Source organism: Peromyscus californicus, unplaced genomic scaffold, assembly GCF_007827085.1.
Source record: "Peromyscus californicus insignis strain IS unplaced genomic scaffold, ASM782708v3 Scaffold_4__1_contigs__length_199733344, whole genome shotgun sequence".
Lineage (NCBI taxonomy): Eukaryota > Metazoa > Chordata > Mammalia > Rodentia > Cricetidae > Peromyscus > Peromyscus californicus.
Genome location: NW_026294562.1, coordinates 127,840,556 through 127,860,707, shown reverse-complemented (window position 1 = coordinate 127,860,707; position 20,152 = coordinate 127,840,556). Strand labels below are relative to the sequence as shown.

The 20,152-nt window shown below is 44.8% G+C and overlaps 1 protein-coding gene across 2 annotated transcripts in view; it reads right to left on the bottom strand.

Moving 5' to 3' along the window:
* St8sia2 (ST8 alpha-N-acetyl-neuraminide alpha-2,8-sialyltransferase 2) overlaps positions 1 to 20,152 on the bottom strand; it is an 89,167-nt gene that overhangs the window by 51,874 nt on the left and 17,141 nt on the right. For both annotated transcript variants that reach the window (XM_052712110.1, XM_052712109.1), the window contains exon 2: positions 552 to 614. In XM_052712110.1, coding sequence (XP_052568070.1) covers positions 552 to 614 — 63 coding nt within the window. The remainder of the gene's footprint in view (positions 1 to 551; positions 615 to 20,152) is intronic.

Sequence of the window (20,152 nt, the reverse complement as noted above, 5' to 3'; positions counted from 1 at the left end):
CTCTGCACTAGCCAGGGACTGTCCCAAAGGCTTCCAGTCCCACAATGTAAGAGTGCTCTTTCAGAATTTAGAGTGCACATCCACTAATTAGAGTTAACATTACTTAGTTGACTTCCTACGTATTTTCAGATGTCTCAGCAAAGTTCTTGAATGCTTTCTCCTCATCTGAACCTCCCAGACAAGCCATCAACTACAACAAAATTGGATTAAAGCCCTAGCTTGCTCCAGGGGCTCCACTACTCAGCAAAAATGCAGGTTACAGGAAAGTTGGTGTTAGCTCAAGCCCTACAAAGTGGGCGGGCTCTTTTCCAGAAGGTAACTTTTACCCACCTGTGTTTCCCATCTCTACAGCCTCTCTAGCCCCATGGACTGTTTCATGTCATCTCCCACTGACAGCTCCCCCTCAAAAGTGATTAAGGAAATGCAAAACCAAAGTGAAATGAAACAGATCTATTTGCTAAGTAAGAAGAGCACCACCCAGCAAAGAGGAGAGGCAGATTAATAGGTGCCTTACAGCAAAAACAAATGAACACAAAATCTAATTTACAAACCTATTAGATTTGCTATGTAAGCTGTTCACAGCTGATCTGATTGTACCTCTGCCTCCAGAATTCCTGCAAGACAAAGGAAATGCATTATTTATCAGTGCAGCTCTTCCTTGCAAAGCCCTCTTCAATCACCAGGAGACCCCAGAGCTCACCTGGGGGACCACAGGAAGATGACAACATCTGATTCTGGACTTTCAATAATGGGCCATGTCTTGGTCTTAGGCACAGCCCAGGAATTTTATGGGGATTTGGGTCTCTCAGATCCTCCCATCTCCCAACTGGATACTTCAAATTGAGACACCCATTTGAGATTGGTAATAGACTGCTTTGGAAACATCTCCCTTGGCTAATCCACACGACGATGTGATTCAGTCCAACATGGCATTTGCACCAGCATAACTCAGGTCATTCGCTCTCATCTCTTGCTTTCATTCATGGGTAGTGAGAGGTTGTTCCTCACATTCACTCTGAATTGAAGACACCAGAAATTCAACAGAGGCAAGAAGATACAACCAGTAGTACCCCTAACCAAATGTGGCAACAACTTATTTTCTAGTGGCAGGATGCATACTGTTAACAGTGTTACTGTGTAGGGTGGAGGGAACAGGAGGCATGTGGGCAATGAATGAGATCCTTTGTTCTGGAGAACAGGCTCTTGCAAAGCTCAAGACTTCAGTCCCTTTCCTATTCAGCTGACAGATTCGGTTGTTTGGCCATGCAGCATCATCCTATTTTGCTATTTCATTGACTGGGTAAAGCATGAATGTGTGCCCTTGGCTCCCCACTTTGTACCTGTGCTGTAGAAAAGTCATACGTAAGACTTAACTATTTTTTTCATTAACGGCCACCCCCCCCCCTGATTTATAGGCTATGTGATTAAGAAGGTATTTTGAATTTTACTTATATTTTAAAGTTCTGCTGAGCCCTTCAGAGAAAGAGTTAGTATACAGCAAAGAAACAATTAATATCCCCAGGGAAGCCATGCATTTGGGGAAACTGTGTCATTAAAGGAGAATTCTTTGGGAAGCAGTTATGGCAAAACAGCACACTGGATTTATACAGATATCACCATATGTGCATCTGCACATATATACACACATGCATATATATGTATGTATTTTTCTGATCTGTTGAAATGCAGTTTCAATGTTACTTACTGACAGTCAATAGTCTCCTCCTTCATAGCCAGATAATTGGAGGTGGTAAGAGGGCCTTTAGGATTTCTCCACCATCAAGTTTTGCCCCTCCAAGCCTAGTTCTTTATGACACAGAGTAACATCATACTTACTCTCATTTAATGTCTAGTATTTAATTAATTAATTTGGTTTTATAGTCTTTCCATTTTACTTGGAAGGCAGAACTCCTGACCTTCTGACTGGTATCTGGTGACATATCACAGGTCCCAGTTCTGAACCACAGCCCAGTTGATCCCAGGGGCTTCATTTGGTATGGTGTCCATTCACACCCCTCACTCAGACCCCAGCCATCAAAGCAGCTCTCCACTTGGGAGGGAAGAGCTGTTGGGCTAGATAGTAAGTCAAACATGGTATTTAAAAGTGCAGTAGTAGTTCAAGACTAACAAAAGATTAATGAAACAAAAGAGATTGTCTAGAAATACTGCATGTATAAGAGTTGATACATGATTTTTAAAAGCATTATCAAAGGGAAATTAAGTAAATGGTTTGGAATAGTTGGCTAACAATCTTGAAAGAAATAATTTGAGTACCTTACTCTGGATAGCAAAATGAACTTCAAGTGAGTTTAACTAGTTGTCCTAATTTGCATGGTGTTGCTGTGATAAAACATTGACCCAAACCAACTAAGGTGGGAAAAGGGATTTATTTCTTCTCACAGCTCCCAGGTAAGTTGAGGAAAGTCGAGGCAGGAACTGAAGCAGAGGCCGTGGAGGAATTCTGCCTACTAGCTTGCTGGCTTGCTTTCTGTAGCTTACTCAGCCTGCTTTCTTATATAACCCAGGACCACCTACCTGTCCAGGGGTAGCACTATGCACAATGAACTGGGCTCTCCTGTCAATCATTAATCAAGAGATGTACCACAACCTTGCCCACAGGTCATCTGATGGAGGGTCTTCTCAATGATGTCCCCTCTTTCCTGGTGACTCTAGTTTGTATTAAATTGGCAAAAACACTAACCAGCATGCTAATGCTCCCCAAACCAGTAATTCTTAAATCTCTATAACCAATTTCCTTTATCATCTATGAATACTATCATTTATTTAAACTTTAAAATAGACTCATCTTTAAAAATGTCCTAAGCAAGACCATCCAAGAAACAGAGATATGATGTCATAGCCACGTACTTATTTACAAAAACCACAAAACCATCACAAGGAAAGTATTTATCCGAGGAATCCCTCAAATCATCCCACACCACCATGGGGAATAGTGGGGATATTTGCATATCCCTCTGGGAAAGACCAGATAAAAGAGGAAAATGCTTAGAAGAAAATGCTAGCATGAAGTTGGGAGAGTGTGTGCAGGTGGGGTCTACCAGGAGTCGGAGCAGGGAGCAGAGTGCTGGTGAACATGATCTGAATATATTGTATCCACATATAAAAGTACCAGCTTATAAATAAAAAGTTAAAGAAATACAAGAAATGGGTTTAAAAAATGGCAACATATTTATGAAGTGTTTGACGAGGGCCCGGGAGTGTATGTGAAGGGTAAGAAGAGATAACAGATTCTGGAGAATGCTCCGCCTTCATCAGAATCTAAAATGCTGCTTATTCAAAAGGCAAACCCAGCTCATGGGGGCTTCCACGAAACTTACAGGGGCTCCAGGTGAGGAGAATGCTGCATCTAATTTAACTTTGAAAAATCATTCATTCAACAAAATTTTTTGAGTAACATTGTAGCTAGGTTGCTGGCAAAGCTGAACACACAGTTCCTGTCCTCATGAAGAACAGTTTCAGAGACACCACAAGGATTCTTCTTCTTTTTCCCGCTTTTCTTCTTAAGTTACCAGTTTACCACTGACTTCATATACATACATATATACACATAAAAACAGAAATGATTCTTTGTGTTCATGGGTCCTACATCTGTGGGTTCAACCAATTTAGGATAAAAAGACACCTTAAAAATTTTATGTTAGTTGGGTGATGGTGGCACACATCTTTAATCCCAGCACTTGAGGGGCAGAGGCAAGTGGATCTGAGTTCAAGACCAGCCTGGTCTACACAGTGAGTTCTAGGACAGCCAGGGCTGTTACACAGAGAAACCCTGTCTCAAAAAACCGAAAAATTGTTTTTTTGTGTCTACTGAAGCTGAACAGACATTTTTCTTGTTGGTACCCAAACAGTACACCAAAGCACTTATATCGTATTAGAAATTAGCAGTAATGAGTCCAAAGTATACGAAAGGATGTACATAGGTCATAGGCAAATACTGTACCACTTTATATAAAGGACTCGAGCACTTGTGGAATTTGGTATCTGTGGGAGAGTCCTACAGTCAATTACCCACAATTACTGAAGACTAAGTGTATCCATCATGTCCATTGTGATGCCTTAATATATGTATATATTATGAAATGACTAAGATAATTCATATACCTATTACCTCTTATAGTTGTCTTTTTTTGTTGTGAGAACATAGAAGATCAACCTAATAGCAATTTTCAAGTATACATTATTGTTGTTGTTATTATAATTATTTGAGCAAAGTCTTGCCATGTTACCCAGGTGGGCTTGGATTTGTGATCCTTCTGCATCAGCCTCCTGAGTAGCTGGGACTATAGGTGTGAGACATTGTGCTTGACTAAATACGGTATTAGCTGTAGCTACTGTGCTACAAAATAGAACTTTAAAACTGCCTAACTGACCTTTGTGCCTTTAGACCAACATCTCCTTCCTCTGTCCCCAGCCCCCGACTGAAAGGTTTAAAGGGATCAATACTTGACCAACACCAGCTCCAAGTCTTTCTCCTTTTCTGCCTCAGGCCAGGTCCCAGAGAACATGGAATCCTTCAGACTTTACCGTCAAATACGTACACTAACTCAGGGCTCTCTATTGTTGACATGCTTGACATTCAGTCAGGACATCTCTTTGTCAGTGAGGCTAGAAGGGGGCCACTATCTCTATGTTATAGTATCCTGGGCTTTTTTTTTTTTTTTTTTTTTTGAGACAGAGTTTCACTATGTAGCCTTGGTTGTCCTGGGACTCATTATCTAGACCACAGATGTCCTATGTCTGCCTCAGTCTCTTCTGGGATTAAAGGTATGCACCACCAAACCCATCTGCACCCCTGACTTCTGTCTACTGCATTCTAACAGTAGACTTCTTCCTCATCTCAAAGGTGTGACCATCAAAAATGTCTCCGCCAATTACCAGCATCCCCTGGAATGTGGTGCAGGGGCTTGCTGCTGGTCTAGAACCTGTGTTGTGACTATCATTTCAGGTTAGTGCCTCCCAGCACACTCAGTCAAGCAGATCATTCTTACCACACTTCCACGCTAACCCCCAAGCCCCACACCTGGCCCTCCCTCAGAACTACCTGGGATTTCCATTCTCAGCCACTCTTTCCTTCTCCTTCGGGAGCAGCTGCTTTTCCCCCAGCATCTTTTCCCAATCCGTCAGCTCACAATCTGACCCCTCCTCTGACAGCTGAGAGGCCAAGGTCTGAGTTTTTGCTCTAGCTTCCACTTCCTTGCCTGGTCCCACTGCAGTGTGTGTCCCTTAAGGATGAACAGTGACCTTGTATTTTATTTTCCATATTCTGATGTTTGGACATTTGGGTCTTGCTGTCTGCAGATATCATCCCTCCTAGGGTTAACTAAACCTACAGATAATCAAGGCTCTCATGGGCATGTGCCCTTCAAGCATGTCAACCAATCATGACATAGTCCACATGCCACCACCTCATTGATGGAGTTCCCACTAGAGGTCATTATTCCTTTGCACAATAGCCCTAAGACCAGATATGAGAACACCAGGACCATAGTCTATACTTCACAGCCCACAGAAATTACTCAAACTAGCCCACTCACCATCCTTACCCATTGCCTTCTTACAGAAGCCACACTAAAGGCTCTTGCAATCTGTTTCTCTCACTCTGCTCCTGACCTGCCCTAGTCTCTTTTGTGTGCCCATCACGGTATGACATGTGTGCCCTCTCTCTGGGGGACTATTAACATGACAAGCTAAATAGGGTGAGGCCCTGTCCTGTTCAGGTCTGTAGCTCATAGAGTGCCTTGCCCCGGAGCTTAGTGAACTAAGTTAGACTTCAGTTCTGCACACCTGATCCTACACCTTCATTACACCCATTCAAGACACTGTGTTGCACAATCTCTAGGGCAGGGTGTCACTCACAGGGAGTCTGAAGGTATTCGGCTTTAGAAAGAAGCACACAGACCAATGAAGGGTTTGTTTTTGTTTCCTTTAAGATTACATTTTGCCTCAAACATTATTAAAATAAACTAATGCTTGCTTAGTGAAGGGAGAGAACGTGATGATCGGGTGAAAAATTTGCTAAAAATCAATCACAAAGTGAATTAGAAAACTACAGATGCTTAGACTACCAAAATCATTATCATCTTCATCATCAACAACACCACCCTCTCGAAAGCACTTTGCATACCATAAAGCCTCATAACCGAGCCCTAATATCAGCAATAACAAGTGTCCGTTTGATCTTTCTACAATATTCTCAGCTAGAATGTTGACAAAGTTTGGCCACTTGAAAGTTTTACAGTTTAGAAAGTGTGTTCTCCCCGAGCAGAGTACACAGTAACTAGACAAGAAAGAGATGGCCTGTTAACCAAACACAACAAAACCACATGCAGTTGGATCCATTCTGGGGAAAACAACTAGTAAACACACAAAAAGGAATTTCTGCTCAGCTTCTGCATCAGAACCCAATTATTTTACAATATTTATTTTTGAGACAGGGTCTCACACAGTCTAGGCTAGCCTTAAACTCACTATGTAGCCCAGGTTATCTTGAACTCTTCATCCTCTAGCTTCTGCCTCTAGAGTGCTGGGATTATAGGTGTGCCCCACACACCCATTTCTGTAGTGCTAGTGATGGAACCCAGGGCTTCATGCACGTTAGCAAATACTCTGCCCACTGAGCCGCAACCCCAGCCTGCAATTTATTAAATCGTGTTAACTGTTTTTTTTTTTCAATAGACAAATCACAAATGTATACGTTAGTGAGGTACAATGTGCTATTCTGATATGTGAACATCAGGCTCCGTTGTTTATCCTCAAGGTCATGCCCAGTGTCTATCTGTGTTAGAATTTCCCACATTTGCAGTTCCTCACCAGAGAGCTGGGCTCGGAAAATGAACTTTCAGGCCCTGACAGCTTTAATTAAGAGTCTGGACCTAACTTAAACAGTTGATTAATCTTGAGAGTAGAAGATTAAACTGAAGAGCGATTCATGAATTTGTAGCTGCTTCACATTGTTGGGAGGATACTGAATGCCTTTTTCTAATTCAGACATAAAACCTACTGAGCTCCTACCTACTGACTCCTAGGGGTACACTAAGATATGGTCCTATGAGCATATGATAAGGAAAGAGGTGAGGGAGGGGACAATTTGTAATTAGTCACATGAGCAGACCTGGGGTTCCTACTGAGGGTCAAGCAAGGGTTTTGATTTAAAGATGCCCTTTCCTCTGAATACCTAAAACTTACCATACTGAAAAATTTCAGCAACAGCATAAGGACATTGAAGCCCTAATGATGGTATCACCCATCACGATCCTCACAACATCTCCTCCCAAAGAGAAACTACATTCAATAAACAATCCTCCTCACCATTCTCATAACTTTGATTCCATGGTCCATCTTTAACACCTTTATGGATCTGCCTATTCGAGATATTTCAGGTGGATAGATCCATACAACACGTGGCTTCCTTGACTTCATGTCATGTTTTCAAAGTTTGTCCACCAACCAGTGTGCCAGGGAGATCTGATATTTGACGATTGAGTTCTGAGAGGCAGAACATCACAAAGATGCTCTTTGTAGGGGACAGCCCCACCCTCCATGTTGGGGTCCAGAGTTAAACACCTGTGGTTTGAACAGGAGCAGAGGTCTCCCCTGATGACCTGCATGTGATGGCTCAGGGGCACCACTGCCCAGAATTTTTTGAATTAGTTGCCAAAAATTAGCTGCCTGTCTCTGTCTTCTGAAAGGCTGGATATCCTTGCTCAGATGAGCAAGGGACCCCAGACTGATTCAGTACAGGTCCTAAACATAAAGTTAGCAACCATAATTCCATTGCTTACTCTGAATGGGAGGTGGTTCGTGAGTGCTTGCCTGGAGTTTTTGTAGTTTGGTTTGGGATGGTATCTTAGTTAGTGTTTCTATTCCTGTGAAGAAACACCATGACCATGATAACTCATAAAAGGAGAACATTCAATTGAAGTGGTGGCTTACAGTTTCAGAGGGTTAGTCCATTGTCATCATGGCAGGAAGCATGCAGGCGTGCAGGCAGAAATGGTGCTGGAGGAGCTGCACAGGCAACAGGAAGTAGACTGTCTCACTGGGCACGGTTTGTGCACATATGAGACCTAAAACCTGCCTCCACAGTGACACACTTCCTTAATGAGACCACATCTACTCCAACAAGGCTACAACTCCTAATAGTGCCACTCCCTTTGGGAGGCATTTTCTTTCAAACCACTCTCAATGGTCACATCAAGAAGAATGCTTCCACACATGAGGGGAGACTTTGCTCTAAGTATTCCATCCCAGTAATCCCAGCCCAAGGCATCTTCAGTGATCACCATTGGAGAATCCTTTATGAAGGACTTGTATCTGTCTGCAAGCTAGACTACAGTGATGTAACTGCTGGGATCATCAGGAGACAAGAAGTTCAAGGTCATCTGTCCCAAACTCCAAGATGTGGAAGCTCTCGTGTCTTTGCCCTTTACTACCTTAAAAATGGGACTGAGGAGATAGATCAGTGGGTAAAGCTCTTGGCACACAGCCATAAGGATCTGAGTTCAGATCCCCAGAACACACATAGAGCCAGATGCAGTACTGCACATCTGCAATCCCAGGGTTCCTGCTGAGAGATAGGAGGTAGAGACTGGAGGATGCCCAGAGCTTGCAGGCCAACTAGCCCAGCATAGGGAGCAGTGAACAAGGCACTCTGTCTCAAACAAGATGGAAGGCAAGGACCAACACCTGAGATGGCCCTTTGACCTTCACAGGTGGGCTGTGGTACAGGAGTGGCTTGACCCACGCTGTAGTTGGCTTTTCCAATCACATTCCAAGTCACCTCCAAGGTTTTATATCCTCTAGGGTATGAGTCAGTTAAGTTTTCCTTTAAAAAGCCAGACAGTAAGTATTTTAGACTTTATGAGCCAAGAGGAAAAATTAAAGATATGCATACCCTTCAGAAATAAGAGAGAAAAATTTTCCACAAATGTTTTATTGATGACATTAGAAAATATAATAATCCAGTAGAATGTTTTTTACTCAAAAGATTCATCAGTCTGCTAATGAGAAGAATTTAATTGAGGGGGGGCAGGATGGCTAAGGTTATGCTTAACTAAAAGTTACTGTTCCTGCCATTATTATGGGTATGTATGAATATTATGAATGTATGCCATATTCTCCTACACTCTTTCCCTGATTCTCTGAGGTCCTTTATTTTTCCTCTGTGAACTCATGTGCCACCTAAGTCTTTCTTCTGGAACTTAGGCTCTGCCCTTACAGTAGTGGGGAACTTTTCCTATGGGGAAGCAGGCTAAGAGAACAAGCTCTGAGATAAAATTCCAAGTGTCTGATTTCTCCATAAACTAGTCAGTAGCTGTTTGATCTTAGATTACCACTTGGCCTATCTAGAAACTTCTATGTGCTTCCATGTCTGTAGTTGAGTAATAGTATCTGGTGTGGTTGTTGAAAAGGTTACATGATCTAAGGCAAAGATCCAAAAAACACAGAGCACACTGCAAACCACTGACCATGAATGTCGTTCTTTTGACAGCTTTCCATTCTTAACCTAAGGACCACGTGGTGGTTTGAATAAGAATGGCCCCATAGCCTTGTCTATTTGAATACTTAGTCATCAGGGGGTGGCACTACTTTGGAAGGATTAGGAAATGTGGCCTTGTTGGAGTAGGTGTGACCTTGTTAGAAGAAGTGTGACAGTGAGGATGGGCTTTGAAGTTTGAAAAGCCTAAGCCAGGCCCAGTGGCTTTCTCTTTTCCTACTGCTTGAAGATCCAGATGTAGAACTCTCAGCTGTGTCTCCAGCACCAAATCTGCCTATGTGCTGCCACAATGCTAATAGACTAAACCTCTGAAACTGTAAGCAAGCCCCAATTAAATGATTTCTTTTATAAGAGTTGCCTTGTTTATGGTGTCTCGTCACAGCAATAGAACAGTGACTAAGACAGAAATTGGTACCAGAGAGCTGGCCAGATTTGAGCTGCTTACTATAGAATGTTGGTGACTCCTATTTTAGGATGCAAGATGCTCCTTGTAGTCTAGGAGACATCATAGCTACATTTCTCCTTGAGGACTTCCTTATGCTTATAAGTGGCATTCACAGGTCTAACGTGGGTTCTGAACTCCAGCAAGGCCAGCTCATCACCAGTGTGGAGCCATCACGATCACACTAGAGTTGGCTGGTGGTCACTTCAGGATGTGGAGCGACAGCATGAGACATTCCTCCTAACAGCTTGAATTTCACAGGAAGCGACACAATTTGTTCTTGGTGTTGCCCTGCGGATGGGCAGTTTCTCTCCTTATTGGTTCCCAGGCCAGGCCTAACAGCTGCACAATGTGCTGCCCAGGATTTGAGCCTCCTTTTCTATACAGCAGGCCTTATTCTTGTAGTGGAGTGCTTAAACCCCGTAGACACGGAGGCTCCACAGGACACAGAAAAGTTGGCGATGTGCGTAGGTGTCAACCTTGACGGTGCTGAGTTGGTAACAGTTGAGGTCTCCAGCCCCAGGCTTCCGAGGGTGTAGCTGAAGCCAAAGGTTACCCAGCTCGGCAGGATGGCTGTCTTCTGTGCCCTTGAGCTCTCTCTGTTTCTCAGCACTTCCCTTGGCATCCCGTCTTCTATTTTAAATGCTGGCTTGATCTCATTTATACATTTGCTTTGATTTCCGCCAACTTTTTTCTTGTCAGTTTCCCTTGCTGTACAAAAAGGTACTATCTCACTCTTGGCTCTCCCCTCTGCCTAAGTTAAGAAAACATCCCTGAGAACCTAGAGCTTTGATTACGTTCCAGCCTATTTCCCTAGACTTTATATAAAAGTACTTATAGGTATCTGCACATCAAAATGCAAGTAAACAAGCCTCTTGGATGCCAGCATGTCACACCAGGCTTATTCCGGATCCTTCCTCTTCCTTACCTCTAACCAGGGGGAGACAGTGTGATTTATCACTCCAGCCAGAATGCTCTCAGAGTGAACGAAAGCGAGGACCTGAGAAGATGCATGAACTGGGGTTACCAATTCATGTCGCACTTGACCTCCAAATCATTAAAAGATACATATATTATACACAACTAACTAAAATAATGCTGCATCCTAAAGTCCTTCCAGTTCGCAGACCCAGATAACAAGGCATTTAAAACCCAAAAGTGTATGCATCTATGCTAATAAATGAGCTGGATCTGGTGAAAAGCGAGTGGAAAAGGCTTATAAAAAACTTGCCGGGCGGTGGTGGCGCACACCTTTAATCCCAGCACTCGGGAGGCAGAGCCAGGCGGATCTCTGTGAGTTCAAGGCCAGCCTGGGCTACCAAGTGAGTTCCAGGAAAGGCGAAAAGCTACACAGAGAAACCCTGTCTCGAAAAACCAAAAAAAAAAAAAAAAAAAAAAAAAAACCATTTTATTTTTACTTACCTGTATGTGTGCTAGCATGCACATGAACATGTGGGTGTCTGCTCAGGCCAAAGGAGGGCATTGGATCCCCAAGAGCTGGAGTGACAGGCTGTGAGTCACCTACTGTGGGTGCTGGGAACCAAACTCTGGTCCTCTGGTTCTCTATATAAATGCTCTAAACCAGTGGACCCTCTCTCTAGCCCCAAGGGCTTTTAAGTGTCAGGTATTGTTGAGGTTTGACTATGAAGTCTCTTTCATAGGTTCATGTGTCCTATCATGTGGTCCCAAACCGTTATGGAAGGTGTGAAACCTTTTGGAGGATGTGGGTCACTGGAAGGAAGGCCTTGAAGTTTTACACTCTGCTTACTGTTTGGCTACAGGGAAGGCAATGTGACCAGCTGCCTCCTGCTCCTGCTCCCAAGCATTCCCCACCACGAAGGGTCGTAGCCCTCTAACTGTGAGTCAAAACAAACCCTACCTTCCTCAAGTTTCTTTTGTTGTATATTTAGTCACAGCAACAAGAACAACCAACACAATGTTCACAGCTACAAAGCCTTTTCTGAGTTCATACATTCCCATTCTCTACAGGTCAGGGCCTTCCAACCTGCATTGCTGTTCCAGCCTCTTTGCAGCAAGGTGCTGTCTACACTCAGTTCCCAGTGCCCCCACCATAGACCATGGCCAAACATGGGTCTGGAGTCCTGCTCATGCCAGTATTTCCATAGGAAGCATACTTCCCGCATACCCAGTGTGTTCTAGGAAGGGCTGGGGAAGGAAGAGATGAGTCAAAACAGTTGCAGGTATCCTTCTCCTCCAGAGAAGGCTCAGCTTCCTGGAGCAGGACTTGGGGAGGAAGGATGGAGAACTCAGACATACTCCCATGTTCTTCCACCTGCATCCACCAGGCATGCTCCGGGTCTAGGGCTCTGTGTTAGCTCTGCCTTCACCCTGTGGTGTTTGCTCCAGGGAGATCCCCATGGAACACTTCCCCCTTTTCAAATCTTTGTGCAAATGTCATCTGTGTAGCCAGGCCTTTCCTGACCGTCATTTAAAATAGCATCTACTTTCCCCCTGTATTCTCCCTGCGGTTCTCCTCACTCTCCATTACTTTAATCTTTTAATCACTACACTCACTTATTAAAGGTACCGTCTTTCACTACAGCGTTAGCTCCATGATGGAGGCATGCTTGCCTTAATATTGCCACCCTCAGTGGGGTTGGGTACATTGCCTCCAGGGTTCAATTAATATTCGTTAATAGAAGGACTCAACCTCTCACCTTTCTCGTGTTACAACAGAGGAACCCGCTGTCTCCTTATCCAAAGCCAGTGCCTCTACCTGTGTTCTGGATCAAATCCCTTCTGCCTTGAGGCTCTCTATCCACCGTGTCTTCTCTGTTCCATGAACTCAACAATTCCCATGAGCTGCATAATTTGATCTGTATCATGGAGGTGTTGTAAGCCAGGCTCAGTTCCACAAATCTTCCCTTACTTCACTGTCGCCTTACTAGAGCCCTCGAGGGAGGAACGAACATCCAACAGAAGAGGAAGTGGAGGTACAGAGAAGGTGAAAATGTGATCAGAGCCACACAGGAAGTGATGACCTTGGGATCTGAACTCAGAAAACTGGTAGAAGAGCCCAGCCCTGAATTACCACCCATACTTCAGGCTCGCTCACACCCACCCACTGTCACTTAGATATATATTCACTGAACCTTGCCTTAATCTTCAGTAGCTCTTAATTCCATGCTCCCCTCAGCCAATTCTATATTTCTTCCCATCACTTTGCAAATGTTCTCAGTCTCCTCTATATTAGCCGTCTCCTCCTCTCTACCAGTACTCTCTTTGTCCCACTCTGCTCTGCCTTGTTTCTATTAGAGAATTCTTGTAGGACCACCTTGCAACAGCTTTTCTCAGTCATTATCTGTCTCAGTGTGCATTTTATTGCAGTGACAAACACCATAATCCAAGGCAACTTGGGGAGGAAAGCAATTGCTTGGCTCTTAGTTACTAGTCCACCATGAAGGAAGTCAGGGCAGGAACTCAAGGCAGGAACCTGGAGGCAGGAACTGAAGCAGAGGCCATGGAAGAGTCCTGCTTACTGACTTGTTCCCCCTGGCTTGCTCTCATATACAACCCAGGACCACCTACCCAGGGGTGGCACCACCCATAGTGGGCGGGGCTCTTGCACATCAATCATTAATCATGAAAATGCCCCGTAGAAGCTGATGGAGACAGCTCAGTTGAGCTTCCTCTTCCCAGGTGACTCTAGCTTGTGTCAAGTTGACAAAAACTGACCAGCGTGCCATCTGACTCAGCCTCCAGCAGTACTTGCCAGTGGGAGCTACTTCTCTCTTCCAGGATAGAATATTGTGGGTTTCCTGGGTGTAGTCCTAACCCTCTGTCTGGTTCACTGGGTAGCCCTGAACAGACCTTCTCTCCCTTAGAAGACACATGAAAAATGTCATCCATAGGCATCCTGGAGGAAGCTTGCTGTCAGGAAGAGATTATTGCAAGTAAAGGGGTGCTTTTGAGTTCACGGGACGTCTTCATCAGTCCTTCTGGTTCAGAGATGTGGTGTTTTAGATTGTTTCCTTTCAACGACTTAAGGTTCTATCTCCAATGGTGTAAAATCCCTCCTTGATACTTCTTGGTGCCCAGGCAGATGATGTCTAAATTCTTAAAATTTCAGTTTTTCTTTATATTCACACCCAAGCAGATTTTGCTGAGAATTACCTATCATTTTTTTCTGTCTTTTTTTTTTTTTTCCCAGAGCTGAGGACCGAACCCAGGACCTTGCGCTTGCTAGGCAAGCGCTCTACCACTGAGCTAAAGCCCCAACCCCTCATTTTTTTTCTACAAAATTTAGATCTTCAGCATTTCCAAATACAAAAACATTGTCAAAAGAGTGTATAGGTATGCATATTCTTCCTTCCAGAATAAGTGGTCTCCTTCCCACTACCAAAGTTCACTCACTCCCCAAGAGCCATGTCTTCATTATTCCGAGTGACAGTTCTTGTCCCACTTAGCCATGTAGACAAAATGCTGCCTAGAAGGATATGAAGATTCCAAAAGCCATTAAAAATAGTCATGGTTTCATGTGTGGAGTCTTACCGTATGCCAGACACAGTACTGGAAATATGGTACATTCACTTTCTTATTTCTCACTGTTTTAAGAGTTAGGCTGTCCAAGGCTCAAAAAGTCTCCAGGATTTGCCCAGGATCACCCAGTGAATAACCCCAGAGCATGGGGTTTCAGGAGGTCACTCATGTGAGGCCAGATTTCATGTATCTGTGAGAAGGTGTCTTGTACCTCCCCTTTATTGGCTGCAGGCAAGAATTGAGTGTGCAGTCACAGGTGTGCCAGTGAATTCAGAGGAAGCAAAGGTTATTCCACAAACAGTCCTGGAATAGCTGAGCAGACAGTTCAGGAAAATATTCAAGTCAGACTTTCTACTTGCATCACTCTGAGCAGATAAAGTGTGGTCCAGTCATTGGAGGCTGTGCTTGGAAACGGTTTGCTATGAAAACATACTCGTCTATGACCCAGGCACTTTGCGTCCATTATTGACAGTCCTTCTGCTTCAGACTCTGCCTTAACCTTGGCTGCCATTCCCCTCTCTTTTATTGTGGAAGAAATGCGCTACTGCAGAACCCTAGCCAGAGAGTTGGTAACCCTGAAAACTCATTTCATTCATGTCGTAGGGTGTGGATAAACCCAGGCTCTTTAGAGAGGAGCAGAGCGCCCGTCCGACGTGCCACACTTTGCTCTTGAACCTGCCTGGCGGCGACTTGAAAGGCCTCCGTGTTCAACCAGGCTTTCTTCTTTTTCTTTTGTTCCTTTATTGATGGCCTTGCATTCAGACGAAGGAGCGTTCCCTATTAATGTCAGCTGCTGCCTTTTCATGACAGAATTTCTAGAGGACACACGGGAAGGGAAGACTTTGAAGGTGCTTTTCTTCTGGGTGTTTGATGCGTCTCCTTCTGACCCTGCCTGGTCCTCGGACAATGGCCGTTCCGGCTCTCTCAGCAGCAATGCTGGTCACCTCTCAGGAAGCCTCACTGTTAGATGGAAGGAGGTACGGTGGGACCACTGGATAGGGGCCTGGAGCTCTAGCTTCCCATGGGTTCTGTTCTTACAGCCCTGAATCTTTCTTGGTCTTGATATCCTCTTTGTAAGTCGGGTCTTGTAGGGTTCAAATAGAAGCCCATGTGAACGTTTGATGCAGTGTTATTGAAGGAGATGGCCACCATCCTTCAGAACAGAATAAACCAGCTATTGCTTTCTGAGCCTAAGAAGTCTCTTAGGACAACTGTGTTTCCACTGTGCAACCCATTAGGGTACCATTGGAAGCCATGAAGGAAGGAAAAGACGGAGTTAGCTGTAGCACAACCATGCTTTCTAATGCTCCATGGCCTCCTCAGATGTGGATCTGGGGTCTATCCCAAAGGAGGGCTGCTGGAGATTATTTTCATGCATTTTCTTTTCTTCACATAGGAGACACATCTGAATGCCACATGCCCATAGTTCATGGGACTGTGCAGGACAGAACCCTTGTGTAGGGAGGCCTGCTCCCTCTTTGAGCAGGTACAGACACGTGTTGGCCACAAGCCAAGTGTAATGGCTGGTGCTGTCAACTCAGTGGAATCTAGAATGGCCTGGTGAAGGGCCTTTGGTTGTGCCTGTGCGGGGCTATCTTGAAGTGAGAAGACGGGGAGTGGTATCATTCCCTGACTGGGATTCTGGACTGTATAAATGGAGAAAGGGGACTGAGTGAAGTTTGCATCCATCGGTCTCCTTTGACTACCAGGGTAATGTGATCAACTGTCTGAAACTCCTGTGGCCTTGATTTCCCAGTCGTGGTAGACAGCACCTTCAATGTGAGCCGAAACAAACTCCTCCCCGAAGTTACTTTTGTAAGAGAATTTAACCACAGCCATGGAGAAAAAGAAATGAAGATATCAAGTCTTTGTTGTCTGCACTGCCCATGAACCAGGTGAGACTCTGATGCATCTCAGGGACCAGCTTCATCTTGTGGCAACACTTCCTCTGGTTTTCCCAGGAAACTTCTTTCCCCCTCATTTATTTCCAGTCCTGCCTTGATATTAGGGTTGCTGAGCCTTAGCATGACCCATGTACTAACCTCCAACTTTCCTCTGTCTGCCTCTAGGCAACTGCACTCTGCTGTCTGACTTGTTGATCATCATGGCAGGCGTGACAGTCACCGGAAGCCTCACTGGGGGTAGTACTTCTAGGTCAAAGCTGGAACAGCTACGCACTGCACATGGCTGCTTAACCTATCCATGCCTTACATCTAACCTATCCACACCTTACATCTAACCTATCCATACCTTACATCTAACCTATTCATGCCTTCTTACAGCTAATAGACCTCTCCCGCAGGGAAGGACAACCCCCGCCTAGTTCATTCAAAAACAGGGCAGTGTCTACAGCTCCCCCATCTCTCCCCATAGTGCTTCCCCTTCCAAGTTCCATCACCTTTGGATTTTAGCTCACCCCTAAATGACAGGAGCTGCTAGTGCCCCCATCATTGTGACATGCACCGCTCCCAGGTCCACAGCCTGCCATGTCCTTCCCAGGGAGGGCATGATTTCTATACTGCAGAGCTCAGCAGCCTCTCTGCCTCCTGTAAACTCCTCAGGACTCCTTCATGGGTACCACTAGCTTTCAACATCAGATTTCTTACTACAAGATCCTTTCTGAGCTACCCCTCTGCCCTGGTCTTCTACTTTCCATGCCTTCTAACTCTGCCAGGCAATGCAAGAGTGTCCTGGAATGTGTGAGTTGGATCACAAGGTTGTACCTTTGAATATCAAGTTCTCTCCCAGGAATGCCTTGGTCTATTTGTGTGTGTGTGTGTGTGTGTGTGTGTGTGTGTGTGTGTGTGTGTGTGTGTGTGTACTGAATTTAACATTTATAAATGGCCAGCTTCAGATCATAACTAGTCTAAATATGCATTTGGGGACTTGTATTATGTTGAACCTTCTTTTTTTTTTTCTTATGGTAGGATCTCTTGTAGCCCGGGTTACTTCAGGTTTTCCAAGGCTCTGGGAGGTACTGGGTTTGAAGAAGCCTTCTGCCTTAGGGTCCTCCTGACTACTCCCGACTGCCTTGTGGGAAGTCACCAGCATGCTCCAAGTAGAAAGCAGGAACTCCAGCCATGTTGGTTTAGAGACCAGAAAGCAGCTTTACACAAGAAATGTCACTGTAGCTCACAACAGGTAGGGGTTGGATGGGAATAGCTCAGAAAGGACAGGAGCCTCCAAGGTTATGACCAAGTGGATGTTAGTAGCATGTGTCTGAGTGAGGACTTCATTTTGACAATTAAGAAGAGAAAAAAAAAATCCACAGAGCTACTACAGCCCAAGCCATTGCTATGGGTGGGCTTCCTTACAAATTCTATCTCCATGGACTGCCGGACCTTTACTTTGGATGCTTCCAGCACCTTCTGGCAGGAAGCTCGGTTCAATTTTAAACACCCACACTGAGAGTGACCAAGATGTAACAAACAGCTACATACACACACACACACACACACACACACACACACACACACACACACCCCTTACTTTCCCTGTTGCCCTGAGAATTAGTCAGCTCAGATCCCATGGTTTGTTGGGGAAGAGACAGGCACAGACACTGGGTAGGGACCTTTTAGGCCCCAGGGCTTGCTTGGGCTGGTGATTCTGGAGAGCATCACGGGGACTCAAGGTGTTGTTGAACATTTTACATGAAGGAGCTGCCTCAGAACTTCATTCTCTTCTCACATCTCCTGTCATTGATTACTGTAGGGAATTTCAGAAAAGATGGTTGGGGTGAAGCCGAGGAGGTGGGGAGCCCGCCGTTCTTTGGGTCTGGTATCATCCAGAGGCAAAGAGAACTCTCATCACATCAACTTCTCCACTTGACCACATCACACTGCAATTGGGTGGAGGTTTTTAGTCCTGTTTTCTTGAACAGATTGTGTACTCTTTGGAGACATCTGGTCATAAGAGGGGCTTGACACAGGCACACTGGGACCCAACAGTGCTTTCTACAAATGAAGGGAGAGGGGACAGAGACTCCTATTTCTTGGCTGGGGGGATGGGAACCTGCCTGTTTTTTCAACAAAAGTGCCTTTGATATGATAATGTGAAAGTAAGAGTTTGCAGAAAACCCCCATATATCCACAAGTCAACCATCCATCCATCCATCCATCCATCCATCATCCATCCATCCATCATCCATCCATCCAGCTAGCCATCCAACCATCAATCCATCCATCCATCCATCCATCCATCCATCCATCCGTCCATCATCTATCCATCCATCATCCATCCATCCAGCTAGCCATCCAACCAACTATCCATCCATCCATCTATCCATCCATCCAGCTAGCCATCCATCCATCTATCCATCCATCCAACCAGTTAGACAACCAACTAACTAGCCAGCCAGCCAACCAACCAACCAACCAACCAACTAAAAACCTCACAAGTTTGGTGTGATTCCTAGTGCCACCTTTAGTAGAGAACGCAAGTCCACATTTTTTTTTCCCATTCCTTGAAACAGGTACCACCAGCTTGTCATGTACTGCTCTTACACTTTTGTTTTTATTATTGTTGTTCTTATTAAAACTCTGAGGTGAGAAGGTCATAGCCAAGTTTCTCTGTTTTACTTTTTTTGTTGTTCCAATTAGTATGAATTCCATATAGTACCTATATGACAGGCATTGGGGAAGGCTCTATGGTCATGGTGAGCATGCATGTATAGAGTGTCTAGTTTCAAGGTACACACACACACACACACACACACACTCAAGCAAACATCCTCCTGGCCCTAGGCATGGAACTGTAATTACCTACCCATGTCTTGGGTGCTACTGAGAACACACATAAGAAGCAGGAATGGGGACACTTCAGTTAAGTGTGTGTTTAGTAGTGGACTTGGAGGGGATGTTTTCTACAGGACTAGGAGAACCAGACTCAAAATGCACCCTGGGAAAGAGTCAGAGAAAAGGAATCGCAAAGGTTATTACCTAAAAGCACAGTCCAGCCTCGTGGCTTAGTACATTCCAGTCTTCCCTTCTGTAGGCCATGTGGTGTTTCTGTGCCCTTCTCACACCAGGACAAGGTCACTGCATCCTCATCCCCGTCCCCTCCCCCTGTCCCCTCTCCCTCTCTGCTGTTTAGTTCCATTTCACTTCAAGGTTGTGGCTCCAGCATGGAGCCTCTTTTGCTTTCTTTCTCTTCCCTCATGACTTCATGTTTAGACTTTGAAAACAATGTATCTGTGTGTGTGTGTGTGTGTGTGTGTGTGTGTGTGTGTGTGTGTGTGTGTGTACAGAGGACAGGCAGGGTGTTGCTTCTTGACTTCCACCTTTACTCAGGGACTTCTACTGCTCACCACTGCCTGCAGCATGCTAACGGCCTTCCAAGATCCCAGGGCCACCCCCCCCCCCCCATTACACAGTAGGAGGAGCTGGGGCTGCAGCCTCCTGCTGCCAAGCCTCCCTCCTGTGATGTTCTAGTTTCATTCTGTTGCTATGATATGATAAGCACCATGACCAAAGGCACCATGAGCAGGAAAGGGTTTATTTGCCTTACACTTCTGGGACACAGTCCATCACTGAGGGAAGTCAGGACAGGAACTCAAAGTAGACGCATGGAGGAACGCTACTTGCTGGTTAACTTTCTGGCTCACTCACAGGCTCATACGTAGTTAGCTTTTTTTTTTTTTTTTTTTTTTTTTTTTTTTACACAGCCTAGGCTCACCTGCTTGAGGAATGATGTGA